Here is a 17,894-nt window from a genome sequence, read left to right as displayed (position 1 = left end):
CTTCTTCCTCTACCTCCCCCTCCTCCTTCTTCTTCCCCGTTGTCTTTTGAAAAAGCACCTTTGAGACAACTACCGGTATGATCTGGATGGCTGAGAATTTCCACAGACATTTTGCCAAGAATAGTACAGTTGCTGTCTCCCATCTTATAGCCAAATCTCCCAGCCTTTCTACATTTTACAAAAGGGCTCAATTGTGCTGTAAAACTCCCCAAGGCAAGAAAATGTGTGCAGTGTAATTGTTCTTTTTTTAAAAAAGTCACATCTGGTTAATGTTCCTTGTAAAGGGTCTTTTTGCTGTGCTTTCATCAGTATTTTAATTTTCAGTTATTGGATTGCATTTTTAATTTGTGTAAAGACACACCTATTATTATTTTTTTGTTATGGTGTAGGAAGTTAAATATTAAGTGCAGGTTTACACCTCCTTACCTGGAAATCATGGAACTTATTCTGAGTTCTGCATATCAGATAAGGATTTGAACTGTTACCGGCAAGGAAAAACAGTGTTAAGATGATTTTTTTTTTTTTTTGCATACTGGGAATTGTTGGCATGAAAGCTTGAAAATATCTTTGTCAATGAAACTTTTATTGTTATTTGACCAATATGGGGGATTTTTGATGCTCTCTGAGCTTGGCGATTTTCTTGCAGACATTTCATTACCAAACTAGGTAACATCATCCATACTGAAAGGGAATGGAGTTTGCTCTTATTTTTATACACTAATGTTCTGATTCAGGCTTCCCGAGAGCATGAAGCAAACTCCTTGTCCCGACAAAAAGTCCTTTTATTAATTTACTGTGAATTCTGCTCATTCACATCCAGCAAAGTCTTTCTTTTTTTAAAGAGTTTTATTATTTTTTAGTTACAAAAATAAACATTCCATCTTTCCTTAAGCAGTATGTCGTCTGGGTACAAACATCTCTGTGCAACATCTTTCCTCTTTTGCCACATCTTTCACATTCATATTCATATTATTTCCCTAAGTTTAGTATTATAATATATTGAACATTTAAACATTATTGACACTCAATTTTTCTTCTTAATATCTTCTAGTAATAATACCGTATCAACATTAAACATCATTATTCTCATACACATACTAACAGTTTTCATCTTATTTATATCTCTAAGTATATTATCTACTTATTTTTTTTAGCTTTCTTCATTTCCAAACTCCTTTTTTTTCCTCCAACCATTGGTAAAATGCTTCCCAAATCATATAATATTCAGTTTGCTCTTTCTCCTTAATTGCTAATGTTAATCTGTTCATTTCTGCACATTCTAATATTTTTCTTATCACCTTCTCCTCAATAGGAATATATCTACACTTTTCCAATGTTATGCAAATCCAATTCTAGCACATCCAGCAAAGTCTTTCAAGGGAGGATTTACAGTCACAGACCTTATCTGGCTTGGAGAGCTGACAGGGCGATATCTGCAAAACGTGGCAAGGAGTCTCAGAGAGTCACGAACCAACTAAGCGAACTAATTGTCTCCTGCAAACTCCCCTCCCCTTTCGCTCCTCTTTTATTTCCTCTGGGAGGGGCCATTCATTGTCCACCTGTGGTCTTACTCCCAAGTTGACCTCTGTTCTATAGCTGTTCCCTTGCTCTGGCAACTCTGTGCATGCGTACACCGGGAACAGGCTCCAGCTGCTCATCTGACTCACTGATGTCTGACTCTGAAGGCAGCTGATAACTGGCATATGGCCCTAGCCCACCTGTCTGCCTCCGACACAGAGACCCTCATCAGAGCCTTCCCCAGACTCCAGGACTGGCCCAGGTTCCTCCCCAACCTCCTCACTCTCTGAATCTTCTGCCAGCTCTGCTGGCGGGCCACAACCAATAGTGACTTGCTTGGTTAGTGTTGGTGATGGTGTTCCTTGATATGGCTGTTCAAGGAACCAACAAGAATACTCCTGCCAACACTGACCGGGCAAGTCGCTACAGTATAAAAATAAGAGCAAACCCCTCTCCTTTCTAGCACTGATGGTGTTACTTAGTTTGGTAATGAAATGTCTGCAAAAAACCCACCCAGCTTTGAGAGCCCCAAGGACCCCACATTTCAACCCTGAACTGCAAATATTGACTTTATTTGGACCTGGTATTTATTGAGAGGGAATGCCCAGAGATGCAGCTTCCCAGATCCTGATGCCTAGGAATGCTGATTAAAGCTATCAGCGTAGTTGTCGTTCTGCCAGACTCTATGAGAGACAATTTTTAAAAGGTGAATTCAGGTCAGGGATAGTTTAATGCATTTGCTCTCTGTTAGGATCCTGAATAGTAATGCCGGAGGGGGGGAAGAATCTGAGATATCCTAAATCAGTTGTGAAATGAGATGATGCCTGGATTTTATTTTATTTTATTATTTTTTTGGGGGGAAGGCAAAACTATCGCTTTGGGGGAAATAGGACTGAGAAATCCCTTTCAAGTAGAAATGTTATTTTTCCAAGAATAATTGGTTTGATCTGCTGAAATACTGAGTCAAGTTACAAATTGCTTGACAACACACAGGAAAGCATTGGATGAAATGTTTAGTTTTGCTTTGATATTCATCACAATTGATGTACAAATCCAGGCTACGTTTGGTATCTTTTAGATCAGGGGGACAGATTGCTGGATTGTATCTAGACACATTCCTAACAATACATCTTGGCAGACAACAGTGGAATAGAGTTTGAAATGACTATGTCATGGCTTGAAATGTGTGTTCTGCTCAAGCAAGCACAACGTTCAATCAGAATAGAGCTGGAAGGGACCTTGGAGGTCTTCTAGTCCAGCCCTCTGCTCAAGCAGGAGACCCTATACCTGCGATGGCGAACTTACGGCACGCATGCCAGAAGTGGCATGCAGAGCCCTCTCTGTGGACACGTGCACCATCGCCAGCTGCTCTTCTGGTTTCCGGTGTGCACATGTGGCCCAGCCAGCTGGTCTTTGTAGTCGCCGGAGCAGCAGAAAATGACCAGAAAGCAGCTTCAAAAATGGCCAAAACCATTAAAAAAAAACAGGCCAATTTTCAGGCTGTTTTCTGGGCCATTTTCAGGTTGTTTGGGGGTTATTTTCAGGCCAAAAATGCCCCCCCCCAAAAAAACAGCCTGAAAACGGCCCAAAACCGGTCCCAAAACGGCCTGAAAATGGCCCAAACAGGCTTGAAAACAGTCAAAAATGGCCAAAGAAACAGGCATGTGTACACCGGTCAGCTGGTCTTCGAGTTTCTGCTGCTCCGGCATGCGCGCGCACGCACTTCCATGCACGTCCATGCATGTTCCGGTTTGGGCACTTGGTGCTAAAAAGGTTTGCCATCACTGCCCTATACCCTTTCAGACAAGTGACTGCCCAGTCTCTTCTTTAAAACTTCCAGTGATGAAGCACCCACAACCTCTGGAGGCAAACTGTTCCACTGGTTAACTTAAGAAACTTCTCTTTTCTTTATGTGAGAAACCTCTGTGATGAAGATACTGCAGACAATTGACTAACACTCCTTGTGTTGGTTAATAATCAATGACATCAGGGGTGGGTTCCTGCCAGTTCTAACCTCTTCTATAGGAGAGGTTCCAAAAATCTACAGCGCCGTTTAGAACTGGTTCCAGCTCCCTCCCCCCCGCCTGTCCACACATCATCAAGATGAAGAGCGAGAGGAGGAATTCTGGGAGTTGAAGTCCACAAGCCTTAAAGCTGTCAAGTTTGAACATCCCTGGGGGTTTTTTCTAAAGGGTTAGGGGTGCAAGGGTCTTGTAACTTGACAGCTTTAAGACTTGCGTGCTTCAAATGCCAGAGTTTCTGAGCCAACATTTTGGCTGCTAAGCAAGAGCATTGTTAAGTGAGTTTCACCACATTTTACAAGTTGGCCATGCCCACCCAGTCACATGGCTGGCAAGCCACTCCCACCCAGTCACATGGCCAGCAGGCCACTCCCACAAAGCAGGCCACACCTACAGAAGAGTTTCTTTAAAAATTTGAAACCCACCACTGAATGGCATGCAACTCAAAAAACCAGCAGGATCAATTTTGTATTGGGAAGATAACTGCTGTAGAAAGGTAGCACCTCCACCCTCTCCCAGAAGAGTGAAATATTTTGGGAAATATTAAAAAGGCAGAATATTATATTTCCCTAAATGAAAAATGGAGAAGCATATATTTTTAGAGGCAGAAAGCAGCCCCCACATTTTCTTAATAGCACACAGCAGATATCAGCCCTTAAGAGATAAAGAGCTTATTGAAAGAAGACAAGTCTCTAGATAGCTCTATTCATAAGCAAATACCCTCAACCAAGAGCCAAAACAGGACCAAAGCCATTAAGCCACAATAGGAATTGCCCAACAGCATTTCAGAGCAGTCCAAACTTCAACCAAACTTAGCTCAGACAAACACCTAGGATTCGCATTACATCTTTTGCCTATAGAGCCAGCTATGACCCCTACATAACCCCTACATTACCTCATAGGAATCTGACAACAGCCAATAGAACACATGTTCTTGCACAGGAACAGGAAGCTCAAATACATAATAGAATCTGTCCAATAACAGAAATCGGGGGGGGGGGGGGAAACTTTTGGTGGTTCCCCACTACCAAGAGATTATAGAAGTAAGGCTACAGGATGCCTCCCCATTATGGGCCCCTGTTATAAAATACTTTTATCACCAGAAATCAGGCTTGTTCCAACCTCCGTTGTCTTTCAGAAGCGAGCTAAACCCGAGCTATTCCAGTAGTTCTTTTAGATGCTTAAGATAACAGTGTAGAACTGTTTATGTGGTCTCGTTTTAAGATAATTTCAAACATCTGTTAGATGATTATAACCAATTCTATAATTATGGGATAATTATTTCTATTGCACTATTTTATTATGGATGCTTCCCCTTGTAAATAGCTGAGAGTCATAAGACTGTGGCAGTGGATATATCTAATAAGTAAAATAAATCGCACTCGCCGCTAGTCAATCAATGCCATGTACTTAGGGAACATTTAACACTTATTACTGAATTAAATCATTGGTTTTTTTGGCTCGATGTTATCTAGGCTGACTGGCAGCAGCTCATTTGCTTTTAAAAATGGATTTTAGAAGTGTTTCACATTCAGCCTCAAATCTTTTCATGTTGCTTACTACTGAATAGCACCCTTTCCCCATCTATATGATGCAAACTTACAGAGATCTTGACTCAGAGAGGAAAACATTATGTGTGAGCTTAATTAACACTTAATACTGGAGAGAAACAACACATGTTTTGACTACTACAAAAGAAAAAAAAAGAAAGGAACAAAAACGGACCGGATGGTAGTTCACAGCAAGAATAACAGAAAACCGAGAAAAAAAATTAAATTTCCCTCCCTCCTTTTTCCATTCCGAATTCTCTTCTCCAAAATGGCTTTTTTATTAGAAATAGCAGCCAGCGTCAGTGAAGGGGGGGGGGGGTATTGAGGCACTCACAGGTGAATTGTGAGTGTGATAACAAAGAAATGGGCTTATATGCATGCATAAAATTAAAAACATGTAGCAACAGGGACCACGTCAAGGAGAGCCTGAAGCATATGCAACTTCCACTGAATGTTTTCCTTGTTCTTACAGTGGTGATTGTTTACATCCAAGAAACGGCAGACAAAGAATGGCGAGAGGTGAGATGTTACATTGCCCACCCCATCTAACACAGATGCATGTATTTTTTATCCAGCTGTGGTCGGCCAAACCTTTCCGGCATATCTTATTGATAGACGCCGGAGTTCAGATTGGGTGGATCGCTGCCAGGACCTCTCTATGCAGGACCTCTCTATGATCTACTAATCTTCCTTCCAACCCCGCTAGCAATTCTAGCCCATTGCCCACAATATTTAGGAGGTTCTAGGGTTAAAAGGGACGTGGTGACTCAGTGGCTAAAATGCTGAGTTTGTCGATCAGAAAGGTCTGCGGTTCGAATCCCTAGTGCTCCATAATGGAGTGAGCTCCCGTTACTTGTCCCAGCTTCTGCCAACCTGGCAGTTCGAAAGCATGTCAAAGATGCAAGTAGAAAAATAGGGACCACCTTTGGTGGGAAGGTAACAGTCATGCCAGCCACGTGACCATGGAGACGTCTTTGGACAGCACTGGCTCTTTGGCTTTGAAATGGAGATGAGCACCACCCCCTAGAGTCGGGAACGACTAGCACATATGTGCGAGGGGAACCTTTACCTTTTAAGGTTAAAACCTGGAGCTCTGGTTTCATTAATTTAAAAAAAGCACAAAATCAGTGTCAGAACATTTTCCATCCTATCAGTCACTGCAATCTAAACGAGCAAGTCAAGAACAAAATGTAAGGTATCTACTGACAGAAGCTGGGTGGGAAACTATAACTCATAAACACAAGAGCCCAAAGCCCTTTGACAGAAGTGCTGATTTTAAATTGTCTACTGAAGTGGGAGATGAGACCAACGTGCCTTCTTTGCCACCGAGCAGATCATGCTTTTTTTTTTTTTTAACAGCTTTGCCTAGCAGATAATTTCTTTGGCTCCTAACAGATAAATATGTTCCCTGGAGCAGCTATCACTTCTGCAAATCATAGCCTTGCTCTTTGTGGGCCACGTGGCCGGAGTCTCATCAAAAGCCTTATCATCCCTGCCTGTGTTATACAGAGCCTTCCAGGACATATGTCCTCTCTCTCTCTCTCTCTCTCTCTCTCTCCCTCCCTCCCTCCCTCCCTCCCTCCCTCCCTCCCTCCCTCCCTCTCCCTCCCTCCCTCCCTCCCTCCCTCCCTCCCTCCCTCTCTCTCTCTCTCTCTCTCTCTCTCTCTCTTCTCTGGTGATTAATGTTTTGGGGCCTTAATCCTTAGATTAGGAGGATGGGAAAGGAAACCGGTCAACCTTCATGCAACCAGAAGTGAGAAATGGTCCCTTGCTTGAGGCAAAGGAAGCCAACTGAATCCTATTTGAGCAAAGGAGATGGGGGTAGGAGGCTCCACTGAAGCTGAAGAGGATGGGCAAATTGAAGGCCAGCAGCATCTCCATTTCCCAGCCTCTTCTAACCGTGGCGGCCGATTGTCTAACTGTGGGGTTTACCTAGCCTGCAAATGGGGGGTTATGGATAAGGAACTGTTTCCTTGTTAACCTCCTGCCTTTGCCTTTCTTCTCCCCAGTTTGGCCGCACAGAGGTGATTGATAACACACTCAACCCTGACTTTGTCCGCAAGTTTGTACTTGACTATTATTTTGAGGAAAAACAGAACCTGCGTTTCGATGCGTGAGTTTCTTCTGCTCTTTTCCCCTTCTTCCCCTGCCTTCCTTGTTTTCTTTTATTATGATGATTTTTCTTGGCTCGACTCCTGTACAGATACTAGACCTTGTTACTCCTGTCTCTGGCAGCAACTAAATTTTGGGAAGCACCGAAAGGCCAAAGGATAATGCATTTTTTCCCTTCTGTTTTTCCAGTTACAATGTGGATTCCAAGACGTGCAACCTGCCCAAGAGTGTGAGTATATCATGGTTGCTTGCCCTACACTTCAAACTGGGGGAAATTCATGGGGGAATTCCCTGTACTGTACATCCATGTGGGGGTAATCGTAGGAAGGAAGAAAAGAATTGAGTTGTCTTTTTAAAACATACCATATTTTTTGGATTATAAGATGCACCTGACTATAAGACTCGCACCTCATTTTCAGCCCCTTTTTGGGACCTTTTTTGGCCCTTTTCCAGCCTTTTTTCTACCCATTTTTGAGGCTTTTTGGCCCGTTTGGGGGGCTTTTTTGGCACTTTTTGAGGCTTTTTTTTGCCCCGTTTTTGAGGCTTTACTTGGCACATTTTTGAAGCTTTTCTTAGCCTGTTTTTTAGGCTTTTTGGCCCATTTGTTTTGGAAAAATGGACTGAAAAAAGCCTCAAAAAGGGCCAAAATAGCCTCAAAAATGGCCCAAGAAAGCCTCAAAAACAGCCTGAAAAAAATCCTCAAAAACGGCCCAAAAAAGGCCTGAAAAAGGGCCATGCGGAGGCCACAAAATAGCTGGCAGGTGGACGGGGCTTCAGCAATATTCAGTCTATAAGACACACAGACATTTTTACCCCCTTTTGGGAGACAAAAAAGTATGTCTTATAGTCCAAAAAGTACGGTATTCCTTAAAAAGAAAAATGGCATGTGTTTTTAGGACAGTGATTGCAACTCTATCACACACACACACACACACCTTCTAACTTGCCAGCTCTCAGGCATAAGCAACCAGTTCTGGACATGAAAGGTACAAGTGTACTTTATTGTGCTCCACCTACAGTACAAGAATCTCTCCAGACTGCTTGCCTTCCTTTGGGAAGAAACAGATACGGTTCTGTGTAACTTAAGGGTACTCAGCCGTAAGTCTCTTGAAGCTGTGCATAGACTCAAGGCTAGTTCCCTGCTTGACCTTCTTGCCTAGCTGGCTGTGTCACAACACCAACAAAGTTCAGCCATTTTGATGTCAAATTTCAACAAGTTCTGACCTGCCTTGTTTTTTAAAAAAAGAATTGGATGTGGTTTTAAGGATAACCATGCAGTTCTTCATCCATGGGATATACATGGAGCAGTTCTTCTGTTCTGACCCAGGCTTCCCCAAAAAGCACGAAGCAGATTCCTGGTCCCCAACAAAACCCCTTTTATTACACGAATGTGAATTCCTCTCATTCACCTTCAGCAAAGGCCTGGCAAACAGTCTTTCAATTTATGACTACTGTCCTTATCTATCTTGGAAAGCTGCCATGTAAATGTTTTCCAAATGAGGTGCTGGAAAGGAAAGACTGGGCACAGAGTCTCTGAGATTTATGGACAGATTGTCACACTCCTGAAATGAATCTAACGACTGAACGAATGAATGGCTTCCTGCAAAAGCCCACTCCTCTTTCGCTCCTCTTTTATTTTCTATGGGAGGGGACAATCACCTTCCACCTGTGATTTTACTCCCAAGTCTACCCTGATTTCTGAGTTGTTCTTTTCTTCTGGCAGCTCTGCGCATGCACACACTGGGAACAGGCTCTAGCTGTTTCTCCGCCTCACTGCTGTCTAGCTGCGTGGGCACCTGATCACTGCCAGACAGCCTCGGCCCCATCTCTGCCTCTGACTCAGAGCCCTCATCCGAGCCTTCCCCAGCCTCCAGGACTGCCCCAAGTTCCTCCCCAACCTCCTCACTGTCCGAATCTGCTGCCAGCTCCGCTGGTGAGCCATAACATCTTCAGCCATATTCCTTCTGCTCCCATGCCCACTCTTAACGTTTCCCCAAAAAAATGTGCCATCAGATTTTGGCCATGCCCTTTCTGGTAATGCTGTGCCTCTTCTGACACTTCTCCAGAAGATTCAGTACCTGCAGTGGTAGGAGCCAGGACAAAGAAATACGAAGAATACACGGAGAAGAATCAGACCAATGGTTTTAGTTAAATTACAATTTTGAATTCATATTTTTAATCTCATAACTAGGCAAGCATGAGAACCTTAACCCAAAGCTTGGGAGATGCAAATTAAAGGGACAGGATTTCCACCGTACATTTCAGCTTCTCTTCCTAAACTTCATCCTTTTCTGGTTACCTCTTATGGCTCTCTCCACTGACAGTTTTTTAAAGCCACTTTTTTCACGACCCTCAAATCTTGCGCAGTTCTCCTTTTTCTAAGAAAATTAGTACCCTTAGTATCAAGCTACAGCAGGGGTGTCAAACTCAAAGCCTGCAGACCAGATCCAGCCTGTGGGATGCTTAGAACTGGCCCGTGGAGCTGCCCTGGAAACAGCCAAGGACTGGCCCGCGTGGCCTCTGCCAGCAAAAATTGAGCTCCGTTTTCGCTGGCAGAGGGTTACAAGAGGCCATCCCAGCCGAAAATGGAGATTGGGAGCCTGTTTTCACTGGCAGAGTGTCAAGCCGGCCACACCCATCCTGGCCACGCCACTGCACTCCCCCCCACTCCGAAGTCAAACACAACCCTGATGCGGCCCTCAATGAAATGGAGTTTGACACCCCTGAGCTATAGCTTCACTAAAACAAACTGAATGAATGAATGAATGAATGAATGAATGAATGAATGAATGAATGAATGAATGAATTCCAAGCTATGACTTAACTAAAGTGAATGGGATGAATGACTGAATTGCACATTTTTCCTCCTCTTGGCCTCCTGCCTCCCCACCCCCTCTGTTGTTTCCCTTCAGACCAAAGCCCATGGGGAAAGCACCACTTCCTTTGTGCATTGTCACGTATCTAGATAAAGAAATAAACATCACTGATGGATCTTTGCTCTATACTCTTATCTGTTAATCAGATGAGAGCTTTCTCAGCTGAGGTCGGCTGAGAAGCCACTAACTCCCCTGTCCTTTTTTTTTTACATGCTGCTTTATCCAACCTATAGAAGGTAAGTTGTGTGTTGCCCTCTAGGGATCACGTGGGATCACTATCTGATTGGACCAGACCAGCAGTGGGATTCACTTATCTTCCCTACCGGTTCTCAAATGTGAGCGCCCGTGCCGCATCTATGCATGCGCACTGCCTTCTGCACATGCGCAGTGCTCGTGCATTATTGGGGCAGGTGGGCGGAGCCTCCCGCAGCCACCGCTACCAGTTCGCCCGAACCGGAGAGAACCAGCTGAATACCATCTCTGGACCAGACCAGACTGGAGAACAAAGGGGAGAAGACTAAACCACTCTAAGGGGGGAGGTGTCTGTTCAAAGGTTAGGTTTTCACAGCCCATTTAGCCAGCTGAAACCCTGGTGGGTGCATTTCCAAAACATGATAGGCTTGGTCCATATTAAACTATGGCCTGGATTTTCATGTGACTTAATGTGCTGCACTAACCCAGAGTATGGGAGAGTTACGTCTGTAGTTGAGTTTGGGCAAATAGTACCTGAAGACATCCCAAGCAAACCCCATTGAAGTTGAACCATGCAGAGCACTTGGCTTCCGAAATATTGGATGACCTCCTCCCTGCTATCTTGGAGGTCTACTCAGTTTAGGGAGGTAACACCACGTCTTCAGCTAATGCTGTCCCTGAAGCTTTTGGAGAACCTAACTCTGCCCAGGAAAATCAGATTGCAGTCAATGCAGCACACTGGAGATATCACCATCTCCAAATGAGCAATGGATGATCAAATCTTTGACTTGGTGGGAAGCTGCCCTCTCCTCTCCTCTCTCCTTCCTTTCCTTTCCTCCCTCCCCTCCCCCTGCTAGGTCATGTCTCAGGATTCACCTCTCCTTCTTTTTCTTGGTCTCATCCACAGGGCTTCTTAGGCCAGGCCTTCGTGGCCTTGGGGGAGATCATTGGCTCCCAAAGAGGTCGCCTGGAACGGAACCTTACGTAAGTCACGGGAAGGGGTCATCTGGCAAGGTTTTGGGGGGGAACCTGGATGATGGTGATCTGGAGGCATCTTTGTTCTAATGCTGAGAATGCATTATGGCCAGAAAGTTAAAATCAAAATTATAGGTTTGGGAAGACTAAGCTCACAAGGCCATTGTTTCTCTCTCACACAAATTATCACCATTTTTTTTGTTCTGGCACTCTGACACATCAGCTATCAACGGACACATAGCCTTAAACAGCATCTACCTATTGTGCAAAAGAGATAACCAGTAAGCCAAAAAGGTAGCAAAAAGACCAAATATCTCCCTTTCTTTTCCAACAGAAGAAAGAGGGGGGGGGGAAGGAAGGAAGGAAGGAAGGAAGGAAGGAAGAAAGAAAGAGAAAGAAAGAAAGAAAGAAAGAAAGAAAGAAAGAAAGAAAGAAAGAAAGAAAGAAAGAAAGAAAGAAAGAAAGAAAGAAAGAAGAAAGATGAAGCAGTGTCTTTATCCTTCCAGGATGTTGGAAATCTGCCTGAAAATTCTGGTGCTTGGCTAAGATTCCTCAGAGCCCCTACAGATTTGGAAACCCCCAGGATGTAGAAATCAGAAAAAAGACAATTCCAATTTCCCGAAGGTCAATGGCTTCGCTCTTATTTGTTCCATTCAAGTTGCAGCAAAGATCTGAGGATCTCAGGAAGAGAAACACTTTAAAAACAACAGCCATGTAATTGCTTAATCAGTTCAGCTCTTCTGATTAAAATATCTCATTAGTTGGCAGCCTGAATAAAAAGGAACTCAGCTCTCGGGTGTGGGAGGGCAGCCAAGTGTGGGGGGAGGAGGGATTTTTCTGGAATACTCCAGCTTTGATACAGATGCATTAGCAAACTGAAGGAGCAGGATGGCCTGGCCATTCTGAGCTGTGCGTGGGAAGGATTGTGTTTGGAGCTGTTTCAGAACAGATATTATTGGCTGAAGGCCATCAGTCCTTCAGCTTTGGGGGAGGGGGGGAAACTTGTGGGAACTTCTGGGGTTTTCCACCTGGCAGCAAAGACAAAGCTGGAGGTCCTGGGGACCTGCTTCTCCATCAGTCTAATTCCTTCTGACAAACTATACTGCTGCCCCCTTAAAATGGTTGTGATACACAGCAGTCGCCTTGTGTAGTGGAATGTAGTCTGGATTCCCAGGAGGGCAAAGAGGCAGTAAAGCTTGGAAAGTTTGGCTGGCAGGAAGAGGGTCGAACCTAGCAGTTCCCATGTCAGGGTTCCAAGTAATACACCCATAGCAAACAAAACTCCGAGGCAAACAGTTTCCTCAAAGAACAAGTTTATTGGATACATCATATCGGCACAAGCTGGTGAAAACCGACTCTAAAGGTTCCTGCAGTTTTCACCTACCGTATTTTTCGGAGTATAAGACGCACCGTTTTCCCTCAAAAAAGAGGGTGAAAATCTGGGTGCGTCTTATACACTGAAGACAGCAATTTTGACCTCCTGAAACCCTGCCCCCTTTGCAAAAATGGCCTTAAATAGTCTTTAGAAGGCTTCTAGAGGGCTCTTGGGGGCTGGGGAGGACAAAAATGAGGGGGAAACGGTCTGTTTTTTGCTCATTTCCCCTCCCCCACGCATCCCCCAGGAGCACTCTACAAGCCTCCTAAAGGCTATGCATGCCCTTTTTTTTTCACAAAATAACATGAAAAATGGGCCATTTTTGGGAGGTGTGCAGAGTGCAAAACCTGTTTTTTTTAATTTGCCTCTTCAAAATCTTGGTGCGTCTTATACTCCGAAAAATACAGTAATTAAAAATAAAAATTTTACCCCAAACAATCTGTCACATGGTCCAATCGAGGTGCTGTCCAGTCGCTTGGAAACTTCACTTCTCCTCTCCTCAGCCATCTATGGGAATATCCTTGGTTCACAGGGGAGACTATTTTGTTTTGGCTACAAAAGCCCAGCTATCTCTATTCCCCCCTCCCTATCCCTCAGCACCATTATGGCAGCACTGAAGCCTCCAAGATGGCCTCCGTCAGGCTAGCTTCAGAGTTGACATCCCAGAATAGCTCTACAAATAGTTGCTTTAGTCTGGCAAGATTCTGTCTGTAGGTGAAGAACAATCAAAGCAACTAAGATAACTCAACCAGCCTTTCTTGGGACCTGCCACTTTGCTATGGTGGGAATTAGGAAGCAGGCCCCCTGATTGCTCCTTCACTCTGATCTGCAACTGTGGGGAATCTATTCCTATGCTGTGTAGTTGGCATTTATGCTTTCTGACTGAAGGAAGCTATTCAGGGTAACCATCCGTGCCAGGCAAATAAGAATCACATCGCTTTAATATAACGGGGGGAGGGGACTGCAATTCCCTTCAATATTATTATCCCACCCAATGGCCTCTTGCAGTTTAGGTATTTAATTTTTGTTTATTGCTAATCTTCTCAGCTCAGCCAACTTTGGATTCAGGGTGCAGTAATTTCCGATAGGCATGCTATAAAGCAAGAGAGCTGCTATATGGCTGTTATGGTTATTAGCACATCATTCTAACAAGAAACTGGGGAATATAAAAGACAACGGTGATGTTGATGGATAGCCACAAGCTTGTCTTCCTTTTCTTCCACTTTACACAGAGGAGGAAGGAAGCCTACTAGAGGCTTCACATAACTGTTTTGTTTCATTTTCCAATCAAAAGTGATAGGAAGTCTATTGTTTGCCACCCAATCTAAGCAGCAGAATTGTAGGGTTCTGTGGAGGCTGCAGAAAAGAGGCTGCAGGTTGCCCATCCCTTTTATAAAGCCATGCCTGCAATCCATTTTTGGTAGCTGAAGCCACGAATTGGCTTTTCTCCATCATTACTGTTTCTCTTGCTTTTAATCATTTCCAAGCTTTGTTTATGTATATTACTAACTGTTAATCTATATCTCTCTATATCATCTGTCTATCTAACTATCATCTATCTATCATCTATCCATATCTATCTATCACCTAATCTATCTCTGTGTATCTCTCTATGTATATATCTGTCTGTCTGTCTGTCTGTCTGTCTGTCTATCTATCATCTATCCATATCTATCTATCACCTAATCTAACTATCTCTGTGTATCTCTCTATGTATATATCTGTCTGTCTGTCTGTCTGTCTGTTTATCTATCATCTATCCATATCTATCTATCACCTAATCTATCTCTCTGTATATCTCTCTATGTCTGTCTGTCTGTCTGTCTGTCTGTCTGTCTGTCTGTCTGTCTGTCTGTTGTGTTCCTTCCCACACATCTATCCTACATTGCCACATTGGTTCCATTACTGACAGCACGAGCAACTCCTTTGCAGCAGCAAGAAGGGACCGCTCCTACCCCAAGCTTGAGTTTTTTTATCTCTCTATCACATTTAGGGGGATTCCAGGAAAGAAATGTGGTGCCATAGTGCTGTCTGCTGAAGAGCTCAGCAATTGTCGGGTGAGTGGCTTGTTCTCTCTCTCATCTTGGGGGGGAAAGTTGGGAACCCCTTCCCTCCCACCACCTCATGCAGAGTGGGACATGAGTAAAATGAGTGGGGCAGCTGCTCTAAGATGAACTACCAATAAAGGAGAATATTTGTAGATCAGGGTTGAACTGCAGGAGTCCTTGTTGCTCTCTGAGCTTGGTTGTTTACTTGCAGATGTTTTATTTCCCAAACAAGGTCATTTCATCACTACTAGCACTGGTGATGTTATCTAGTTTGAGTAACAAAATGCCTGCAAGAAAATAACTCAGCTTAGAGAGCAACCAACATGAACACTTTTTACATCAATGTCTAATTAGAACAGGGACAAACAACCTTTGCTGAATCTATCTTGTTTTCCTAAAAATAAGACCTCCCCAGATAATAAGCCCAATTGGGCTTTGGAGCGCATGCACTAAAATAAGCCCTCCCCCGAAAATATTGCAACACGGCAGCAGCCTTGAAGTGGCCAGGTTCGCCACTTCCTGGACCTCAAAAACAATAAGACCTCCTCAAAAATAAGGCCAAGAGCTTATTTGGGGGGGGGGGGTCAAAAGAAAATAAGACCCTGTCTTATTTTGGGGAAAACACGGTAGGACCATACTTGACTTTTGAATGGCATGGTGTGAATTGCCAGAAAACAGTGGAGGAAGATACCCAACCATAACTCACACTATTCAATGTCACTCAATAATCCGTGGTGTAGCTACCAAAAATAAAATCGCCTATTTTTAAAATGGCCAGATTTTTTTTGGGGGGGAGGGGGGGATTCTCTCTTCAAATCTCGTGACTTTTCAACCTTCATAGCCAAAATCTTTCAGGATTTTATGTGGGAACAGCGAAATCTTAATAAGACTTAGCCATCTTTAAAGCATTTAAATTAAAGTTGAATTAATTGTGTTATGTACTTGTACCATGATGCAGAATAATGGAAGGGACTGTGAGGTCTTCTAGTCCAACCCCCCCCCCCCTGCTCAAGCAAGAGACCCTGTACCATTTCAGACAAATGTCTCTCCAGTCTTTTAAAACCCTCCAGTGGTAGAGCACTCACAACTTCTGGAGGCAAGTCATTCCACTGACCAATTGTTCTCACTATCAGCAAATTTCTCCTTAGTTGCCTCCTTGATTAATTTTCAACCCATTGTTTCTTGTCCTGCCTTCAAAGTGCTTTGGAGAATAGACCTAGTTCTGACCGAGGCTTCCCAAGAGCATGAAGCAAACTCTTTGTCCCGACAAAAACCCCTTTTATTAATTGACTGTGAATTCTGCTCATTCACATCCAGCAAAGTCTTTCAAGGGAGGATTTACAGTCACAGACCTTATCTGGCTTGGAGAGCTGCCAGGCCGATATCTTCAAAACTTGGCAAGGAGTCTCGGAGAGTCAGGAACCAATTAAGCGAACTAATTGTCTCCTGCAAACTCCACTCCCCTTTCGCTCCTCTTTTATTCCCTATGGGAGGGGCCATTCATCGTCCACCTGTGGCCTTACTCCCAAGATGACCCCCGTTCTTTAGCTGTTCCCTTTGTCTGGCAACTCTGCGCATGCGCACACTGGGAACAGGCTCCAGCTGTTCGTCTGCCTCACTGATGTCTGACTCTGAAGGCAGCTGATAACTGGCATACGGCCCTGGCCCCCTCTCTGCCTCCGACACAGAGCCCTCATCAGAGCCTTCCCCAGACTCCAGGACTGGCCCATGTTCCTCCCCAACCTCCTCACTGTCTGAATCTGCTGCCAGCTCTGCTGCCCACTGGCGGGCCACAACAGAACTCCTCTTCTTTGTGGCAACCCCAGAACATCAAAAGCTTTGTTTAGTATGCCCTGTATACACCAAATTACATTGCTACTTTTTGGCAGCAAGCCAAAACGGAGTTATAGATTCAAAATAGAAATAAAATACGTGGACAATTAATTTTATGCCATTATGGCAGGGAACACACTTCCCTGCCCCCAGTTCTGTTATGCTTCCTGCTGCCTCAACTTGGGTGTGTGTGTGTGTGAGAGAGAGAGAGAGAGAGAAAGAGAGAGAGGGAGGGAGGGAGGGATAACAAAGAGAGAGAGAGAAGAAAAGAGAGATATATAGGAATGGATGAGTGGAGAGTATGATCTTCAAGTATGGAAGAGATCATCCATGGATAAGAATGTCTTCAATTCATCCATTCCTGACAAATTTCAGCACTGAAACTCAGCCACTTGAACTACTTCTCTTAAAAGGGCCATTGTGAAATTTTGCCAGTAGCAGTTTCGAATGGAAGTTGATTCTCAGAGGTATAATAGCACCAAAAAAAACCTGGACTGACTCTAAAAACAGCCCAGACCAGAAGATGCTGGAAACCATCTGTAAGCTATTCATGTTACTTGGGGAAAGAACATGAACGAATCATACAATGAGAACATTTTTTTAAAGAAAACGCAATCAAATCAGAAATTACTCTTTTGTGTTTAGCAGTCTTCCAATATCTCAGGGGTTGCCACAAAGAAGAGGCAGTCAAACTATTCTCCAAAGCACCTGAGGGCAGAACAAGAAGCAATGGGTGGAAACTAATCAAGGAGAGAAGCAACCTAGAACTGAGGAGAAATTTCCTGACAGTTAGAACAATTAATCAGTGGAACAGCTTGCCTCCAGAAGTTGTGAATGCCCCAACACTGGAAGTCTTTCAGAAGATGTTGGATAGCCATTTGTCTGGAACAGTGTAGGGTTTCCTGCCTAGGCAGGGGGTTGGACTAGAAGACCTCCAAGGTCCCTTCCAACTCTGGTATTGTATTGTATTGTTTACATATATATTTTGAGTGTCCGTTAGGTTTTTTTTAAAAAAGTTTGAAACGGTGGGCTTATTGTGTTTCTTATGGGTATTATTCCACTCCTATGGTTGATTAATTTTTGATGGCCTTCTCCTTGCATCCGCTACCCTTTCTGATGTCGCCTTTCCCTTCCAGGACATTGTCACCATGCAGTTGTGTGCCAACAAGCTGGACAAGAAGGATTTCTTTGGCAAATCAGATCCCTTCCTTGTTTTCTACCGCAGCAACGAAGACGGCACGTACGCAAGAGTGTCCCCTTTCGAGGCAACCAACTTCTCAGGCCCCATTCTGGGCTGTTTCTTTAATGGCACGTAGCTGCCTTGATAGCGTCATTAGGCCCTGAATTGTTCACACACACACACACACACACACACACACACACACACACACCTG

General features: G+C 44.0%; 1 protein-coding gene across 1 annotated transcript in view; it reads left to right on the top strand.

Moving 5' to 3' along the window:
* The window catches only part of LOC309400483 (uncharacterized protein), a gene marked incomplete at both ends in the record, with an annotated part of 26,560 nt that extends 15,962 nt beyond the window's left edge, over positions 1–10,598 (top strand). Inside the window, 4 exons of the mRNA XM_081969005.1 lie at positions 5,562–5,608; positions 7,099–7,202; positions 7,391–7,430; positions 10,311–10,598. Of these exons, the coding sequence (XP_081825131.1) occupies positions 5,562–5,608; positions 7,099–7,202; positions 7,391–7,430; positions 10,311–10,598 (479 nt within the window). The remainder of the gene's footprint in view (positions 1–5,561; positions 5,609–7,098; positions 7,203–7,390; positions 7,431–10,310) is intronic.
* Between the last annotated feature and the right edge of the window lie 7,296 nt (positions 10,599–17,894).

This window comes from Natrix helvetica, assembly GCF_964273705.1.
Source record: "Natrix helvetica genome assembly, chromosome: 1".
NCBI lineage: Eukaryota > Metazoa > Chordata > Lepidosauria > Squamata > Natricidae > Natrix > Natrix helvetica.
The sequence above is the reverse complement of the archived record's forward strand: the minus strand, read 5'-3'. Positions and strand labels throughout refer to the sequence as shown.